A 20,463-nucleotide genomic window follows, 5' to 3' on the forward strand; every position below is an offset into this window, starting at 1 on the left:
TATCAGCTCGCACTTTCAGCAACTTGCCAAGCAAAAAATTTAAAAACCTAAAAGTGCAAGGGCAAGTCTAACAGCGGACACCGATAGATGCCCTTCCACAGCAAATTATGGCCCAAAAATCTATGTTTTCAGTGTCTTACCTAAAAAAAGTGGTGTTACATTTTCATTAGTGATGGCATTCGAATTTGCCCCAGCCTTTAGCAGAATCTGAACAATTTTTAGATGGCCACATTTGGCAGCAAGATGCAGCGCTGTTTCACCTTCAAAGGTCTTCAATTCTATGCATGGAGTCGACGAAGCTAGAGGAAAGTACAAACAAAAAATTAGCACTTTTCATTCAAATAAAGATACAGTCTCTACAAATGCTTACATAACTCACTCTCGTACTTCACTTCTCACTCTCTCTTGCTCTCCTCCTTCATTTTTCACTTTTCTTCACACTTTCACTCCTCCACCTTCTGCTGTCCCTTACTCTCCAATTTCACATCTCATCAAGCCGGAGGCACTCATGCAGGCGAGTAATTGCTGCACTCAAGAACAGGCCAAGAAGCACTTACATTGGACCGGCACAGGAGTGAACAAGCAGGTAAGTAGGCAGGATAGCTTTGCAACCTGACCTAGTTTAGTCATAGAGTCACAACAGCACATAAGGAGGCCATTCAGCCCATCGAGTCCACGCTAGCTCACTGTAGAGCAATCCAGTCAGTCCCATTGCCCCGCTCTATCCCCGTAGCCCTGCAAGTTTATTTCCCTCAAGTGCTTATCCAGTCTCCCCTTGAAAACATTGAGTGTCTCCGCTTCCGTCGGCAGCAAGTTCCAGGTCCTCACCACTCGCTGCGTAAAAAAGTTTTTCCTCATGTCCCCCCTGTATCTCTTGCCCAAAACCTTAAATCTGTGTCCCCTAGTCCTTGTACCATCAATTAGTGGGAACAGCCTTTCCCCGTCTAGCCTATCCAAACCCGTCATAATTTTGTACACCTCTAGCAAATCACCCCTCAACCTCCTTTGCTCTAATGAAAACAAATCCTGCTTCTCCAACCTGTCCTTGTAGCTAAGATCTCCCATCCCCAGAACCATTCTGGTAAATCTCCTCTGCACCCTCTCAAGGGCCTTCACATCATTCCTAAAGTGTGGTGACCAGAACTGGACACAATACTTCATTTGTGGCCTAACCAGCGCTTTATAAAGGTTCAGCATAACTTCTCTCTGCTTTTGTACTCAATACCTCTATTTATGAAGCCCAAGGTCCCATATGCTTTGCTAACCACTCTCTCAATATGTCCCGTCTCCTTCAAGGACCTATGCACATTAACTCCCAGGTCCCTCTGTCCCTGTACATTCTTTAAAACTGTGCCATTAAGTGTATATTGCCTCTCTCTGTTCCTTCTGCTAAAATGCATCACCTCACACTTCTCCATATTAAATTCCATCTGCCACTTGTCTGCCCATTCTGCTAGCCTTTCTATGTCCTGTTGCAGTCGATTGGTATCATCCTCACTGTTTACCACACTCCCAAGTTTGGTGTCATTGGCAAAATTAGAAATTCTACTCTCTATTCCAATATCCAAGTTATTTACATATATCAAAAAAGGCAGCGGCCCCAGCACTGACCCTTGGGGTCGACCATCCTCCAGTCTGAAAAACAGCCATTTACCACAACTCGCTGTTTTCTGTCCTTAAGCCAATTCCTTATCCAAGCCGTCACTGACCCACCTATTCATGAGCCTCAATTTTGTTAACCAGCCTTCTACGTGGTACTTTGTCAAACGCCTTCCTAAAATCACTCTCGGGCTGCCCTGACCCAGAGTTATTCCCAACCCTCACCAGCCGCCTACCCAACTTCTCATCAACTTTTGCTATTTTCGGTTCTTCTACTTCCCAATTGCAATTACAGTCGGCAAGTACAGCGCAAGAATCAAACTCAACAGCAGACAAGAAAATGAAAAAAAAACTTTCATTTACACTTCCAATATAAAGAAACGTCCCAAGCTGCTGCACAAATAAAATGGATGCTGAGCCAAGAAGGGAGAGATTAGGAGGGGTGACTGAAAACTTGATAACGAGGAGGCTTTTTAAAGGTGGAGAGGGAGATGAAGTAGCGAGGGAGTTCCAAGATGGCTGAAAGCTCTACCACCAATTGCCTTGGGGGGGGGGGGGGGGGGGGGGGTTGAAAAGAAGGTGCAATGCACGGAAGGCTGGAGCCAGAGGAAGAGATATCGGGATGGAGGAAATTCCAGAAATAGGTTGCAGCAAGGCCATGAAGGGAATTTTTAAAACAAGGACAGAATTTTAAATTTTGATGTGTTGGGGTGCAGCGTGAGTGTAGGTCAGCAAAGACTGGAGCAGAATACATTTGGCAAAGTTTGTATTAAATTATAGTTTATGGAGGGTGGAGGATGGGAGACCAGCAAGGATAACTTTAAGCCTAATTGAGTCTGAAGATAACAAAGCCACATATAAGGGTTTCAACAGCGGAGAGGCTGAGGCAGACATGGGCAATATTGCAGCGGTGGAAGGAATGATGACGCCGAGGATGTGGATTTAAAGCTCAGCTCAGGGCCAAACAGGGTACCAAAATTACAAATCATCTTGTTCAGTGTGAGACGGTATCTGGGGAGTGGAATGTAATCGATAGCAAAGGGAGTTTCAGGAGCAATAGGCAAAGAGCTAGGAGCCAACATTACATTCAAGAACCTTAGAGAGAAAAGGGAAGTTAGAGATGGGTCGGGAGTTCGAAAGTGTCAATGTTGAAGGTAATTGATAACACTTTTGAAGGAAAGGGAGCCAGGCAAGGGAGTTGAGTAGGGAGATCGTTGAGGGGCAAGGAGGGGGCGGGTCCAATGGATGAGTTGAACTTTGAAAGAACTGGGAGGAGATAAGCAAGAAACTGAAAAAAATGGGGTCCTGGGCTAAAGTAGGTAGGAGTAAGGGGAGGAAGCAATAGAGGCAGCTGCACAGATGATTTCAATCCTGAAGATGAAAGAAGTCCATAAGCTCCTCACATTTGGTAATTGAGGTGAGCGAACAGGATTTTAAGGAAGTAGATGGTCATGAAAAAGTGGAGCCAGATTCATCCTTACCCTTCAGGATGATCATGAAGTAGTAGGCGATTTTGGCTGAGGAGAATGAAGCACGATAATGCATGGCCACAGTAAATAATAATTCTAAAAGGTCTAAGAGCGTTAAAAAAACAAGCCTAAAGGCTTTGGGCTAGAAATTCACTTTGGGCCCGCCAGCTCGCTTGCGCCCAAAAGTTACCGCTGCGCGCGGAGCCACGTGCACCCGCCGGAAATTCAGTTTCAGCGCCCCAAGTCGAAGCCGGCCGCAATTCAAGGGTGTGGCCACCCCCGCTTGGGGCGCTGAAACTGAATTTCGGCGCGCTAGGTGCTGCAGCGCCACCCGCTGCGGAGCAGCAGGCTGCGGTACTGCAGGCCTTCCTCCTTCTCTTAAGGGGGAGGTGCCTGCAACTCCGAGATCGCCGCTCGCTAGTGCCGGCAAATGAGCCCGGCACCACGGAGAAGTGCCGGGCTCCCGGAAAGCAGCCGGCAATGCCGCGGGGGGGGGGGGGGGGGGGGGCGGGTGGAGGAGGCCGGGGAAGGAGGTGCGGGCAGGCAGCCGCCGAAAAAGCAGCCGGCCGCACCTCCGCCTTAACTCACCCCAATAAGGCTGCAGGACGGCCCCGGTTGCTGAACGTTGTTTGCGGCCGCTGCGGAAGAGGCGGCCGCAACTAAATATGGGGGTCGGGCCGGTAGCGGGGCGGAACCGGGGCACTGCGCACACCGATGAAGTCATCGGTGTCGGCGCAGCGCTGCCGGCTACCGTCGCCATTAACGCGGCGCTGAATATCAGCGCAAGCTCCTCTAGTGGCGCAGAAGCCCTCTTTGGCCGGAAACTGGGCGCAAAGCCCACTGAATTTCTGGCCCTTTGTGTCTTAATGCGAGGAGCATTCGTAATAAGGTGGATGAATTGGCTGCGCAAATAGAGGTAAACGAATATGATTTGATTGGGATTACAGAAACATGGCTCCAGGGTGGCCAAGGCTGGGAACTCAACATCCAGGGGTATTCAATATTCAGGAAAGATAGGCGAAAAGGAGGTGGGGTAGCATTGCTGGTTAAAGAGGGGATTAACACAATTGTAAGGAAGGATATTAGCTCTGATGTTGTGGAATCTGTATGGGTAGAACTGAGAAATACCAAGGGGCAGAAAACGTTAGTGGGAGTGGTATATAGACCTCCAAACAGTAATGCGGAGGTTGGGGATGGCATTAAAAGGGAAATTAGAGAAGCATGCAATAAGGGCACAGCAGTTATCATTGGTGACTTTAATCTACATATAGATTGGGCTAACCAAATTAGTAACAATACTGTGGAGGAGGAATTCCTAGAATGTATACGGGATGGTTTCCTGGACCAATATGTCGAGGAACCAACTAGAGATCAGGCCATCTTAGACTGGGTATTATGTAATGAGAAAGGATTAATTAGCAATCTTGTTGTACGAGGCCCCTTGGGTCGGAGCGATCATAATATGATCGAATTCTTCATTACAGTGGAGAGTGAAGTAGTTGACTCAGAGACCAGGGTTCTGAATTTAAATAAAGGAAACTACGATGGTATGAGGCACGAGTTGGGTAGGATTGATTGGGGAATGTCACTCAAAGGGTTGACGGTGAATAGGCAATGGCAAACATTCAAAGACCGCATGGATGAACTACAGAATTTGTTCATCCCAGTTTGTCATAAAAATAAAACAAAAGAGGTGACTCAACCGTGGCTAACAAGGGAAATTAGGAATAGCACAAGATCCAAGGAGAGGACATATAAATTGGCCAGAAAAAGCAGTAAACCCGAGGATTGGGAGCAGTTTAGGATTCAACAAAGTAGGACAAAGGGGTTAATTAAGAAGGGGAAAATAGAGTATGAGAGTAACATAAAAACTGACTGTAAAAGCTTTTATAGATATGTGTAGAGAAAAAGATTGGTGAAGTCAAGCATAGGTCCCTTGCAGTCAGAATCAGGGGAATTTATAATGGGGAACAAAGAAATGGCAGACCAATTAAATACATATTTTGGTTCTGTCTTCACAAAGGAGGACACAAATAACCTCCCAGAGATGTCAGGGAACATAGGGTCTGATGAAAGGGAGGAACTGAATGAAATCAGTATTTGTAGGGAAATGGTGTTAGGGAAATTGACAGGATTGAAGGCCGATAAATCCCCAGGGCCTGAATCTACATCCTAGGGTAATTAAGGAAGTGGCCCTAGAAATAGTAGGTGCATTGCTGATCATCTTCCAACATTCAATAGAATCTGGAACAGTACCCATGGATTGGAGGGTAGCTAATGTTACCCCACTATTCAAAAAAGGTGGTAGAGAAAAAACAGGAAATTACAGGCCGGTAAGCCTGACATCGGTAGTGGGGAAAATGCTAGAATCCATTATAAAAGATGTAATAGCAGAGCACTTGGAAAACAGTGACAGGATCGGACAAAGTCAACATGGATTTACAAAAGGTAAATCGTGCTTGACTAATCTACTGGAATTTTTTGAGGATGTAACTGGTAAAATAGATAAGGGAGAACCAGTGGATGTGGTGCATTTGGACTTTCAAAAGGTTTTCGATAAGGTCCCGCATAAGAGATTAGCGTGTAAAGTTAAGGCACATGGGATTGGGGGCAAGGTATTGACTTGGATAGAGAACTGGTTGGCAGACAAAAAGCAAAGAGTTGGAATAAACGGCTCTTTTTCCGAGTGGTAGGCAGTGACTAGTGGGGTACCGCAGGGATCGGTCCTTGGACCCCAACTATTCACAATATATATTAATGATCTAGACGAGGGAACTAGATGTAATATCTCCAAGTTTGCAGACGACACAAAGCTGGGTGGGCGTGTACGCTGTGAGGAGGATGCCAAGAAACTCCAGTATGATTTGGACATGTTGGGTGATTGGGCAGAAGCAATATAACGTGGATAAATGCGAGGTTATCCACTTCGGTGTCAATAACAGGAAAGCGGATTATTATCTGAATGGCAATAGATTGGAAGAAGGGGAAGTGCAACGAGACCTGGGTGTCCTTGTGCACCAGTCGCTGAAGGTAAGCATGCAGGTGCAACAGGCGGTTAAGAAGGCAAATGGTATGTTGGCCTTTGTAGCGAGAGGGTTCGAGTACAGGAACAAGGATGTCTTGCTGCAGTTGTACAGGGCCTTGGCGAGACCACACTTTGAGTATTGTGTGCAGTTTTGGTCGCCTTATCTCAGGAAGGGTGTTCTTGCCATGGAAGGAGTGCAGCGAAGATTCACCAGGCTGATACCTGGGATGGCAGGAATGACGTATGAGGAAAGATTGAGTCGATTGGGCTTATACTCGTTGGAGTTTAGAAGAATGAGAGGGGATCTCATTGAAACTTATAACATTCTGACAGGACTGGACAGACTAGATGCAGGAAGGATGTTCCCGATGGTCGGGGAGTCCAGAACCAGGGGTCACAGTCGAAGGATAAGGGGTAAGCCATTTAGAACAGAGATGAGGAGGAATTTCATCACCCAGAGAGTGGTGAACCTATGGAATTCTCTACCACAGAAGGCAGTTGAGGCCAATTCATTAAATATATTCAAGAAGGAGTTGGATATATTTCTTAAGGCTAAAGGGATCAAGGGATATGGGGAGAAAGCAGGGACAGAGTACTGAATTTGGATGATCAGCCATGATCTCATTGAATGGCGGAGCAGGCTCGAGGGGCCGAATGGCCTACTCCTGCTCCTATCTCCTATGTTTCTATGTGGGCAAGGTAGTTCTGCCGAATAATGAGGAAGCCAGTTATGCTCCAGGCACGTTTAAGCTGGCATTCCTTTGACTTGAACAAGTAAAAGGAGCTGAACCAGGGGAGTGACACGGGGACGGGCAGAGGCGGGGACACAGTGATTGATTTACTAGGAACAAGGGTGGTGAAGGCAGAGCTGAGGGAGCGATTAAGCAGACTGACTGCAACAGAGGTGCTGTGATGGGTGGTGGATTAGTCATGGAAGTTGGGAATTTCAGAGTAAATTTTGAGGAAGTTGGGGAAGAGTTTTTTCCTTGTGATCAGGTGGTGAGAATAGTGGGAATGGAAGAGAATAGATCTATACGGGTGGTAAGGAAAACAAGTGCTCACAGATTGCCTAGTCAGTGATCGAGATCTTGGTGCAGAAAGGCCACGAGAGGACAAGGTCAAGAGGGTGCCCAAAGAAATGGGTAGGAGAATTTATATCAAGAGTGAGATTAATTGAAAATAGGAGGTTAGTGACATCAGAGGAGAGGGGCTTAGGAAGGTGCGGTGTAGGTTGAAATCACCAAGGATGAAGACCACAGAGACTCAGGGATGAGAGATGGGATGAAGTTGATCTAGGGGCAATGTTCCCTTTTTTTGGGGTGCGTGGCCCCTTTAATGGGCTGCACAGCCCATTCACAGTTTTCAGCATGCACAAAATTTTACATTGAAAAAGCCGGTCCCGGGCTGCACAGGACTGGCAGGGCCGCACACCTTATAAGGAACGTTGTGTAGGGGTGCAGTAAGCAACAAGGATGTTAAGAGGTGTGAGGGATGGAATAAAATTAAAGGATGAAATACTGAACAGGACGAGAAGGTGCTGCTGGGTGGGGGGCGGGTGGGTGAAGAGGCCATGATGAACTTGATAATGAGGGCCAAGCTGCCACTACAACATTTTGGGCAGGGCTGGTGGGGATCCTTCCTCAAGGAGGCATAGAACTTTCTGATCATGAGCCAAGTTTCCATCGTGCCAGGATGTCAACAGAATCATCCATAATGAGGACAGGAAACCAGGAACAAGTAGAGAGGGAGAATGGGAGAGAGGGCAAAAGAAAAGCAAAAAAGAAAAAAAAAGACAAACGGAGAAGTAGCACCACAAAGACAAATAAGACAGGTAAAAGAGTGTGTGTTCCAATTTACTGTGAACACCACCACAGTATAAGCCACTAAATTATATGCAATTATTATGCTTCAATTTTACAATTTAATGAAAAGGGTTTACAACTACTTTTATTTGATCAAGGAAAAAAAGTATGGCCCAGAAATTCCGTTCGCAGCCCTCCCACGGGCGGAGGGCTGCGATTTGGAAAAATCTCCGCCTGGACCGGAGGGCTCCCGGGAGGCGCAGAGTTCCGTTGCTGTGTCTCTTCAAACTGCCGGTGTGCAGGGCCCACGTATCCCAGGGGTGCAGGTGGTTCGCAGCGTCCCTGGGATCACGTGGGCCCTGGGGAGCCAATCAGAGCAGGGAATCTCCATTCATAGATTTGACAGGCAGACCTGTCAAATCTATGAATAGAGATCAACCCCAAAACATAAGTAAAACTTCAAATAAAAAAAAATTTTAAATCACATTTTTAAAATGACTAAATTACATAAATTAACTATTTTAAACAAAAATGTAAATTTTTGAAAAAATAATTAAACGGGGCTAAAATAAACTTACCTTTCTTTAAAGTATTTTAAAATGATAAATCAGTGGAAATTTTTTTTTTTTTTTTTTTACTTTCAACTCTTAGCCTGGACAGGCACAAGAATTGTAAGTGTTTTCTGCGGGCGGAGGGTCTCCAAAAAACGGAACTCTCCACCCGCAGAGGCCCTGCTCCAAATGCCGGTTTCCAGCGCATCCGCAGTGCATGCCTGAAACCGGCATTTCCAATGTCCCTACGGGTGAGTACACAGCGCGTACTCACCTGTAGGGATCGGAATTTCTGCCTCTATGTTTCCTAATTTGGTTTCAATGGAAGGTGCCACCCTGCAACATTCTGACTTCTTACAAAAGACTTTAAGGATTGTAAAGATATCACAGCCCAGACACAATTTATATACAAAATGCCTGATCACCGATCATGGTACATAGCTGTCAACATTCACCAGGATGACACTAACTGAACAATGCCTCCAACTGTAATGTTCAAGCAATTAGTCAGGTTGGTTGTTTGTGTGTCAGGAACAGGTCTTATTTCAACAATAACTGTATAAATACTTAGTCATTTACAGTACCTGCATGTATTAAAAGCCTCAAGCATCTCAACGATTTGTGAGTTGCGGCTTCATGGATTGGACACCAACCACGGTTGTCTGCAATGTCAAGGCTATGACCTGCTTTAATCAAGGCTTTCAAAAGTTCTACATTTCCTTTTCTTGCAGCAAATCCAGCAGATGAACAGGTATCAGAGTATGCCTCAGTGAAGTCCATTTTCCAGAGCTGAATTAATAAAGCAAGAAAATTAAATTGAGTTCAGAAAATGTTAGCTGTTACATCACTTCTACACAATTCATCTTGAAAGTTAGCACCCAAATATTCAAAGCTGACTTTATAAACAAGGTTAGGGACTATGAGACAAGAAACATGCTAGGGCAAGACATTTTAATAAAAGTATCTTTGAAAGAGCACTACTTTTCAGACCAGTATATCACTAACATTTCAGTAAAGCATAATGATGGGTATGTGATTTTTTTCGTATTATGGAACACATCCAGCATTACAATTACGGATTTTGTCCTTCCAACCTTGGATTCTGCCTGGAAAGAACATCTTGGCCCCTATTTTGTGGTAAAAATAACAATGCGACTGTCAGTGCTCACCGTTATTAAAGAGTAAATTGGACAGCAACTTCCGGAGACCGCACATGCGCAGTTAAATGCAGAAATCGGAAAGTTGCTGTCCAAGTTGCCCTGCTCCTCCAGAAGCGAAGCTATACCAGTATCTGGCCGAGACACAACATTCAAATACATGCAACGGTGTGAAGTTGGGTTACTTACATAATAGATACCCACTAAACGCGCCAGAAAAAGTTAGGGCTTGTCCATTCAAGTGTAAGTGAAGTGAAAAGTCTTAATTACTGCCAAACCACCTCTCTGGCACTGAAAATTAACATTTACAGGTGTTGAGTCTCATTCCTTCAGATTTTAATTATTGTTGGAGATTTAAAAAACATTTTTTAATGTAAATTTTTTTAACTTTTTCTTTCTGTCTTTTATCTCTCTCTCTCTGCCATTTTTCTTTCCCACTCTTTATTTCGCTTTCAGTACCAATGTTCCCTTTGGAGCTCCCGTGCATCCGGCTCATCAACTTTTAAACGGGGAAAACCACGCATGCCGGTATTTTGAATGGGCCGCACAGACCCTTAAAAGGGCCACGCACCCAAAAAAAATTAAAGGGGTCATTGTTGTGTACTTAATTTGGCATTGAATTAACTATTCTAACTTACACTTCCTGGTTCAGATTCTGCATGCCTCAGTAAGGATTTGTCAACCTGAATGGTTAAGGAGACACACTGTTGCTTTCCCTGTTCACACAGGTCCCAGATCCCTCGTAGAGGGTGCCACGCTGTTTTGGATTTCTAATTACCACAACGTCCCATGCAAAAGCCCATAGAAAGTCTGTGTATAAGTGTAAGTGTAATGAACGGCGAGTGACATTCGTTCGCCACTGACTGCACAATCCTGGCCCTTTAATTCTGTAACACTGGAGTGAGCAGGTCAGTAGGGTTGCGAATGGGTGGAAAGTTTCCAGTAAATTTCCGGAAATTTTCCACGGGAAGTTTAGCTTGGGAATTTTGCCCCAAAAAGCACATGCTAGCATAATATTGTTTTTTTTGGTATTTCTTTCATTTTTTTTCCCCACAGGTCCTCTCTTAAAATTACTAACAGAGATGGAATCTTAACTATTAAGGAATTTCCTAATCAATATATGTTTATCTTCTTACTTGGCTTGTTTTAATAATTACAAGTTTTGTGTGTGACTGTGAACAAATATGTCCGATTCGTTGGATGAGCGATTAGCTCCCTCTATTGGTGATGTAGCATCGTGCGTGCACAGGTCATGCTTCCATCACATGGAGCATCAGGAAAAATTTACTCACCCTGTTGCAATCGTGCTGATCGACCGCAGTTCGACAGAGAGACGAATGCCCTTTATTTCTCTGCATAGAACAATGCCACGTTTACCGTCGGATGTGTGGAAGCATTTTACCCCAGGCATTAAAGATGGAAAGACTGTGTACAAGTGCAAACACTGTACAAAGCCATATGTAAAGAATGCCACAAAGATGCAGCAGCATTTATCCAAATGCAACAGCTTCACTCAAAGTTCACAGCAGTCAGCCCAGAGTTCCTCTGCTTCCATTCAAGAAGATGATGGTTCACATTCAGCATCAGGCTCCTTATCATCAGCAACTCCTGGCCCACTTGGAAGGTTCTTTGATACAATGGATAACCATAGCCAGAAGAATGCAGATGAGTGCCTTGCTCGAGCTGTATATGCGACAGGCTCACCGCCAATGTGTACTGGAAGAGATTTTTCAATGTTATTCGTCCTGCATACTGTCCTCCCACCAGACATGCTTTGTCTACTTATTTGCTGGAGGCTGAGTATAACAGAGTCCAAGGAAAGCTCAAAGAAACGATAGAGATGGCAGACTGTGTTGCAGTTATCTCAGATGAGTGGTCGAATGTACGAGGGGAGGGCATCATAAACTACATCATCTCCACTCCTCTCCCAGTGTTCTTCAAGAGCACAGACACGAAGGACAACAGACACATACATTGCTGATGAGCTGAAAGCGGTCATCAACGATCTTGGATCACAAAAGGTCTTTGCAGTAGTTACTGACAATGCTGCGAATATGAAGGCTGCTTGGGCTCAAGTGGAGGAGGCCTACCCTCATATTACGTCTATTGGGTGCGCAGCTCATGGGCTCAACCTGCTCCTCAAGGACATCATGGATTTGAGAACCATGGAAACACTGTACAACACTGTACAAGAGAGCCAAGCAAGTTGTTAAGTATGTCAGGGGAAAACAGGTAGTTGCAGCAACCTACAACTCCAAGCAAACGGCAAAGAACAAGAACACCACACCGAAGCTGCCCAGCAACACTAGATGGGGTGACGTTGTCATAATGTATGTAACCCCTTCACGGTTCTTTTAGATATATGTGAGATGTGGTCTCTGTTGTAGACAGTATTCTATAGTCCAGTAAGGAGATCACTACTACAATGGCTTAATTCTAACCATCTTACTTTATAGTTTTAACATCAGACAGTATAAGAAGATTACAGGTCAATGAACTAAATTAGACATTTGCATACATTAGAATGACTCTATCATAATAAACATACATTCTCCATTTACATGAATTCAAAGGACTGTCCCCGTGTCCAAATTCGAGTGCACTCTTTCGTTGGCGCGCTTAAGTTGGAGCTCATGGTATGTATAATGTCTGCAAGACTTACGACTCCGAACCCCTTCGTTGAATTCTCTTCACGATCACTGAATCCCACTTTGAGTTCTGGATGCAGAGCTACTAATACGAAGGGCGGCGGCCGAGTTTGGAAGCCCGGGACGGGATGCGGCAGCCATTTGCCTCCTGAGCCCTCTTTTCAGAGCTCCTGCCCTCTTTTCTTCCAGTCGCTCTCGTTTCCCGCTCGAAAAACCCGACTCCACCCCTTCCTCCTGGGGTTTCTGCCTGGAGACTGCGCAGCCTCACTGTCTGCAACAGTTGATACTGGTGCAGAATTATGGAAAGTCTGTTCTTAGTCACATTGTGTCCTTAAAAGTTCTTGCCGTACCTTCAAATGGGCAACTTTAACCCAGGGATTTATAACAATGATAATACAGTGTCTAAGTTAAAGATTGATAACCATACTTAGCGTACATAACATTTCCAGTGGGTATTACATGTACAACAGCCTTCTGGAGGGTAAGGAGTCGCTGCAAGAAATGGCAATATCCCAGTCTGGGGATATGGAAACCACCATCAAGAAAATACTGCTGGATGATGTGTTTTGGGAGAGAGTGGTTAGCAGCCTTAAACTACTCTTACCAGTAGCATCTGCAATTGCTCAGATTGAAGGTGATGACGCTGTCTTGTCAGATGTTCTCAGGCTTTTTGCTGATTTAAAAGAACAAATCAGCATTGCCCTACCCACATCCCTGCTGCTCAAACAGAGGAGAAGGCAATTGTTCAACTCATACAGAGGCGTCAAGAATTTTGTGTCAAGCCGATTCATGCTGCAGCATACATGCTGAACCCAAAGCATGTTGGGAGACCAATACTTTCTGGAGAACAGATCAACAGTGCTTAGTGTGATTTCTACCCTCTCACGCCACCTCAATCTGGACATGGGCAAAGTTCTAGGTAGTCTGGCAAAGTTCTCTACCAAGCAAGGTCTTTGGAATGGGGACGGGATATGGGAATCATGCAAGCATATCAGTGCACATACCTGGTGGAAGGGACTTTGCAATGGGTGACAGGGCCTGAGATGCACATCGGTGATACTCCAAATCCCACCTTCATCAGCGGCCTCTGAACGAAACTGGTCACTTTTTGGGAATACGTATACAAAGGTGCGCAACAGACTGACTAACAAGAGAGTGGAGAAACTGGTGGCTATCCGGGCGAACCTACAACTTATTGAGCCAGATACAGAAGTGTCCACCACACAGCTAGACAGTGACACAGAGGAGGAAATGGACACGTCAGAGCCAGAGTCAGAGAATCAGGAGGAGCAATGATGAGTAGAAGGCTCAGAAGACTCATGAGTAGAACAAAATAAGGACAAATTACAGGCTAAATAAGCTGACGCTCTTTATTTTATTTTAGATGGGTCTTTTTTGTGGGGGTTCAATAAAGTTCAAAATTATAACCTAAATAAAGTTTTGAAAGCCTGTTTTTATTTGTATGGAACAGTATGTCTATTTTGATGATAAAGATAATATAAGGGTCAGAGACAAAAACCATCAGTGTGCAAAAAAACTCAAAATTCCCATAAATTCCCCAAATTCCCATAAATTCTTGAAAATTCCCATGGAAAGTTTCCTCTTTCAAAAATTCCCAGAATTTTGCAACCCTACCAACTTGTTATGGCAGAGATGGTCGCAATTTGAGTAAGTAATTAGGAATATCAAACAAAAAAACATATTGGCCCGTAATTTCCAATCCCTATGGGAGTGTACGCACTGTGTACATACCCGTAGGGACATCGGAAGTGCCGGTTTCAGGCGGGAATCGCGGGCTGAGCGGCTGTATAAAGGCTCCCGAGACCCAGGTAAGGCCTCAGTGCGAGAATCGGCGGGAATCGCGGGCTGAGCGGCTGTATAAAGGCTCCAGAGACCCAGGTAAGGCCTCAGTGCGAGAATCAGCAGGAACCGCGGGCTGAGCGGCTGTATAAAGGCTCCAGAGACCCAGGTAAGGCCTCAGTGCGAGAATCAGCAGGAACTGCGGGCTGAGCAGCTGTATAAAGGCTCCCGAGACCCAGGTAAGGCCTCAGTGCGGGAATCGGCGGGAATCGCGGGCTGAGCGGCTGTATAAAGGCTCCCGAGACCCAGGTAAGGCCTCAGTGCGAGAATCGGCGGGAATCGCGGGCTGAGCGGCTGTATAAAGGCTCCCGAGACCCAGGTAAGGCGTACCAATCTCCAATCTTGGAACTCAGAAGGAGAGAGGTAAAAAGTAATCCAAGTGTGACGTCACCAGAAAGCGGGTAAGTGATTGGTTGGTGAGTATTTCTCTCTTTTTAAGCTTAAACTCTGTGGTTTATAGTTTCTAAGGTGCGATATTCATCATCTAGAATCGGGGCAGAGGGTATTTAAGAATAATATTAATAAATTTAATTACATAGAATGGGAGATCAGGTGATGTGCTGCTGCTGCTGCAATATGTGGGAGCTGGTGGACACCATTGATGCTCACGGTGATCACATTTGCAGTAAGTGTTGGCTGCTCAAGGAATTCCGGCTCCGTGTTGAAGAGCTGGAGTCTGAGCTTCAAACACTGAGACACATCAGGGAGGGGGGAGAGTTACTTGGACTCTGTGTATCACGAGGTAGTCACACCAATTAGATTCATTAATTCAGATGTAGTCCGTGGCCAGGGTCAGGATGGTGTGAATAGAAGTGAGGCAGGTACGGGGATCCAGGAGGTAGTGTTGGAGGAGCCGCAGCCCTTGCTCTTGTCCAACAGGTTTGAGGCTCTTGCTCCGTGAGGATGGGAATGGGGACTGCGGGGAGGATGAGCAACCCAGCCACAGCACCGTGGAGCGAGGGGCCATTCAAGTGGGGGGAGATAAAAGAAATGTTGAAGTGATAGGGGGTAGTATCGTTAGGGGGATAGATAGAGTTCTTTGCAGCCGAGAGCGAGAGTCCCAAAGGCTGTGTTGCTTGCCCGGTGCCAGGGTTAAGGACATCTCCTCTGGGCTGGAGAGAAACTTGGAGTGGGGGGGGGTGGGAGGATCCAGTTGTCGTGGTCCATGTTGGTACCAACGACATAGATAGGACAAGGAAGGAGGTTCTGCTGAGGGAGTTTGAGCAGCTAGGGGCCAAATTAAAAAGCAGAACAACAAGGGTAATAATCTCTGGATTACTACCTGAGCCACGTGCAAATTTGGCAAGGGTAAATAAAATTAGAGAGTTAAATGTGTGGCTCAAAGACTGGTGTGGGAGAAATGGGTTTTGCTTCCTGGGACACTGGCATCAGTACTGGGATGGGAGAGAGCTGTTCCGTTGGGACGGACTTCACTTGGCCAGTGCTGGGACTAGAGTCCTGGCGAATCGAATAACTAGGGCTGTAGAGAGGGCTTTAAACTAATTAGTGGGGGGGAGGTTTTAAGAGAGCGAAAAATAAAAATGACAGCGGAGAAGGCAATAGAGCAAGGTAGCAGTGGGGGAATTAAAAACCCAGAGCGTGTCAGGAAGGGACAGAATGTATAATGATAAAGGTAAAGTAGTAAAAGGGGTAAAAGCAGGAATAATTTGTCAGAAAACATATTTGAAAGTTCTTTATCTGAATGCACGCAGCATTCGTAACAAAATTGACGAGTTGACGGTACAAATAACTACACATGGGTATGATCTGGTGGCCATTACGGAAACATGGCTGCAAGATAATCATGACTGGGAACTAAACATACAAGGGTATTTGACAATTAGGAAGGACAGATAGGAAGGAAAGGGAGGTGGGGTTGCTATGTTAATCAAGGATGGAATCACTGCAATAGTCAGAAATGATATTGGGTCAAAGGATCAGGATAGTGAAATAGTGTGGGTGGAGATAAGGAATAATAAAGGGGAAAAAGTCACTAGTGGGCGTAGTCTATAGGCTTCCTAACAGTTGCAACTCTGTTGGTCGGAGTATAAATCAGGAAATAGTTGGGGCTTGTAATAAGGGAACAGCTATACTCATGGGGGATTTTAACTTTCATATTGACTGGACTAATCAAATTGGGCATGGCAGCCTTGAGGAAGAGTTCATAGAGTGTATTAGGGACGGGTTCCTTGAGCAGTATGTAACTGAACCAACCAGGGGGCAGGCAATCTTAGATCTGGTCCTGTGTAATGAGACAGGATTAATAAAAAATGTCCTAGTAAAGGATCTCCTTGGAATGAGTGACCATAATATGGTTGAATTCCAAATTCAGTTTGAGGGTGAGAGAGTTGGATCTCAAACCAGCGTACTAAGCTTAAATAAAGGAGACTATGAAGGTATGAGAGTAGAATTGACTAAAGTGGACTGGGAAAACAGATTAAAGTGTAAGACGGTACAAGAGCAGTGTTCTACATTCAAGGAGATATTTCACATCTTTCAAGATAAATATATTCCACTGAGGAAAAAGGGGAATAAAAGAAAGACAGCCATCTGTGGCTTAGTAAAGTAATAAAGGATAGTATCCGACTGAAAACAAGGACATATAAAGTAGCCAAATCTAGTGGGAGGATAGAAGATTGGGAAGCATTTAAAAGCCAGCAAACAATAACTAAAAGATTAATTAAGAAAGGGAAGATAGATTATGAAAGTAAACTAGCAAAAAATATAAAAACAGATAGCAAGAGTTTCTACAGCTATATAAAAAGAAAAAGGGTGGCTAAAGTGAATGTTGGTCCCTTAGAGGATGGGACCGGGAAACTAGTGGTGGGGAACATGGAGATGGCAAAGACGCTGAACAAATATTTTGTATCAGTCTTTACAGTAGGGGACACTAAAAATATCCCAACACTGGACAAACAGGGAGCAATGGGGGGGGGGGGGGGGGGGGGGCGGGTGAGGAGCTAAACACGATTAAAATCACTAAGGAGATGGTACTCAGTAAAATAATGGGACTTAAGGCGGATAAATCCCCCGGACCTGATGGCCTACATCCTAGGGTCTTGAGAGAAGTGGCGGTAGGGATTGTGGATGCATTGGTGATTATTTTCCAGAACTCCCTGGACTCAGGAAAGGTCCCGGCAGTTTGCAAAACTGCTAATGTAACACCCTTATTTAAGAAGGGAAGTAGACAAAAAGCTGGAAACTATAGACCAGTTAGCCTAACATCTGTGGTTGGCAAAATGTTGGAGTCCATTATTAAGGAAACAGTAACAGAGCATTTGGATAAACATAATTTAATAGGACAGTCAGCATGGTTTTATGAAGGGGAAGTCATGTTTGACAAATTTGCTCGAATTCTTTGAGGATGTAACATACAGGGTGGATAAAGGGGAACCAGTGGATGTAGTGTATTTGGACTTCCAAAAGGCATTTGACAAGGTTCCACACAAAGGATTACTGATCAAGATAAGAAATCACGGGATTGGGGGAAATATACTGGCATGGGTGGAAGATTGGCTATCTAACAGAAAACAAAGAGTTGGGATAAATGGTTCGTTCTCAGGCTGGCAATCAGTAACTAGTGGTGTTCCACAGGGGTCAGTGCTGGGACCCCAACTCTTTACAATCTATATTAACGATTTGGAGGAAGGGACCGAGTGCAACATATTCAAGTTTGCCGACGATACAAAGATGGGAGGGAAAGCAGTGAGTGAGGAGGACATAAAAAACCTGCAAAAGGACATAGACAAGCTAAGTGAGTGGGCAGAGATTTGGCAGATGCAATATAATGTTGGAAAGTGTGAGGTTATGCACTTTGGCAGAAAAAAATCAAAAAGCAAGTTATTATCTAAATGGAGAGAAACTGCAAAGTGCTACAGTACAAAGGGATCTGGGGGTCCTGGTACATGAAACACAAAAAGTTAGTATGCAGGTGCAGCAGGTGATCAGGAAAGCCAATGGAATCTTGGCTTTTATTGCGAGGGGGATGGAGTATAAAAACAGGGAAGTCTTGCTGCAGTTATACAGGGTATTGGTGAGGCCACACCTGGAATACTGCATGCAGTTTTGGTTTCCATATTTAAGAAAAGATATACTTGCTCTCGAGGCGGTTCAGAGAAGGTTCACTCGGTTGATTCCGGAGATATGGGTATTGACGTATGAGGAAAGGTTGAGTAGGTTGGGACTCTACTCATTGGAGTTCAGAAGAATGAGAGGCGATCTTATCAAAACATATAAGATTGTGAGGGGGCTTGATCGGGTGGATGCGGTGAGGATGTTTCCACTGATGGGTGAGACGAGAACTAGGGGGCATAATCTTAGAATAAGGGGCTGCCCTTTCAAAACTGAGATGAGGAGAAACTTCTTCACTCAGAGGGTAGTAAATCTATGGAATTTGCTACCCCAGAGAGCTGCGGAAGCTGCAACATTAAATAAATTTAAAATGGAGATAGACAGTTTCCTAGCAGATAAGGGAATTAGGGGTTACGGGGAGAGGGCAGGGAAGTGGACGTGAGTCTAGATTCGGATCAGCCATGATCCTATTGAATGGCAGAGCAGGCCCGAGGGGCCGTATGGCCTACTCCTGCTCCTACTTCTTATGTTCTCATGTTCTTATGTAGTTTCGCTTTCTGTAGAACCTCCGCCTGCTGAAAACCCTTAGAAATCTTACGCCTGGTAAAAGCAGCGTAAGGCCTGCTTTTACCAGCATAAGAGTTGAAAAAAAGTAAAAAAACATTTTTTCCCCCCACTCATTTATAATTTAAAAAATACTTTTAAAAAAAGGTAAGTTTATTTTTAGCCCCGTAAAAAACTGGAATTATTTTTTTCAAAAAATTACATTTTTGTTTAAAATATTTAATTTAATGTAATTTTAACTCATTTGAAAAACGTGATGGTTTTTTAAAAATGTAGTTAATGTTTTAGTGTCTTTTTGGGGTGATCTCCATTCATACTTTTGACAGGTCTACCTGTCAAAAGTATTAAGGGAGATTCCCTTCTTTCATTGGCTGGCCTGGCCCACGTGATCCCAGAGATGCTTGCGAACTGCCTGCGGCCCTGGGATACGTGGGCCCTGCGCAGTTCGACTGTGGAGAGGCCCAGGAGCGGAAATGTGTGGGCCTCGGGAGCCCTCAGGTAAGTGCGTAGATTTTTTTCCGATAGGAGGCATCCGCGAATCAGAAATTACGGGCCAACAGTGTATTCAAAGTTCTCAAGTGCAATTGGTTTTCCTAGAGTGTACCAGTCTCAACACACCAGTAACAATGAATATGCAGCAAGCACCTCCACGGGATTCGAGCCTGATTAAAACCGCTACAATAAACCAGTTTGCCTTGACTACCAGGTACTGAATCCAAGCTTCCTTTTTTTAAACACCCAAACATGGCCAGTGGGTAAATTGAGGTAGTCAGGATTCCCCAGATGGCCCAAACAGATGTCTGAACTTAAAGTGTCATCTTATAGTAAATGAGTCACAGAAACATCAATATCAGCTAGCAAATGTACTCCAAAAATAATTTTCACCCAGCCGCCATCAAAAGTATTAGTTCACATCCAGTACCTTAAAAATCCACAACCACTGCCTGTGGCAAAGCATTCCATGCTCCAGCATCCCTCTGCTTGAACAAACCTTATCTTGGGGAAGGGCGGATCCCACGATCTTTGAAGTAACCATTTCTTGATGGGTGTCAAAACTGGCCCTTTATACACATATAAAATGGAACCTGTAATTAGGTCACCTACATAAAACAGTCACCTGTCCACTGCTGCCATATCTCATACTCAATGGGATTTAAAAGCAGATAGAGTCATACGCCACAGGCCACAGGAGGCCATTCGGCCCATCAAGTCCACGCCGGCTCACTGCAGAGCAATCCAGTCAGTCCCATTCCCCTGCTCTATCCCCGTTTATTTCCCTCAAGTGCCTATCCAGTCTCCCCTTGAAAACATTGAGTGTCTCCGCTTCCACCACTTCCGTCGCCAGCGAGTTCCAGGTCCTCACCACTCGCTGCGTAAAAAAGTTTTTCCTCACATCCCCCCTGTATCTCTTGCCCAAAACCTTAAATCTGTGTCCCCTAGTCCTTGTACCATCAACCAGTGGGAACAGCCTTTCCCCATCTAGCCTATACAAACCCGTCATAATTTTATACACCGCTATCAAATCACCCCTCAACCTCCTTTGTTCTAATGAAAACAAATCCAGCTTCTCCAAACTGTCCTTGTAGGCAAGATCCCCCATCCCCGGAACCATTCTGGTAAATCTCCTCTGCACTTTCTCAAGGGCCTTCACATCATTCCTAAAGTGTGGTGACCAGAACTGGACGCAATGCTCCAGTTGTGGCCTAACCAGTGCTTT

At 44.9% G+C, this 20,463-nt stretch overlaps 1 protein-coding gene across 6 annotated transcripts in view; it reads right to left on the reverse strand.

Moving 5' to 3' along the window:
- The window catches only part of asb3 (ankyrin repeat and SOCS box containing 3), a 95,572-nt gene that overhangs the window by 66,377 nt on the left and 8,732 nt on the right, over window positions 1–20,463 (reverse strand). For 3 of the 6 annotated variants that reach the window (XM_085981326.1, XM_085981327.1, XM_085981325.1), the window contains exons 2-3: window positions 9,031–9,235; window positions 141–299 (exon numbers count right to left, since the gene is read on the reverse strand). In XM_085981326.1, coding sequence (XP_085837452.1) covers window positions 141–299; window positions 9,031–9,226 — 355 coding nt within the window. In that variant the 5' untranslated portion in view covers window positions 9,227–9,235. Of the gene's footprint in view, window positions 1–140; window positions 300–9,030; window positions 9,236–19,668; window positions 19,888–20,463 lie in introns of those variants that run through there. The other 3 variants (XR_015077505.1, XM_085981328.1, XM_085981324.1) reach the window with 2 other exon arrangements.

Source organism: Somniosus microcephalus, chromosome 3 (genome assembly GCF_052327205.1).
Source record: "Somniosus microcephalus isolate GS21.2 chromosome 3, FLI_Smic_1.0, whole genome shotgun sequence".
Classification (NCBI taxonomy): Eukaryota; Metazoa; Chordata; class Chondrichthyes; order Squaliformes; family Somniosidae; genus Somniosus; species Somniosus microcephalus.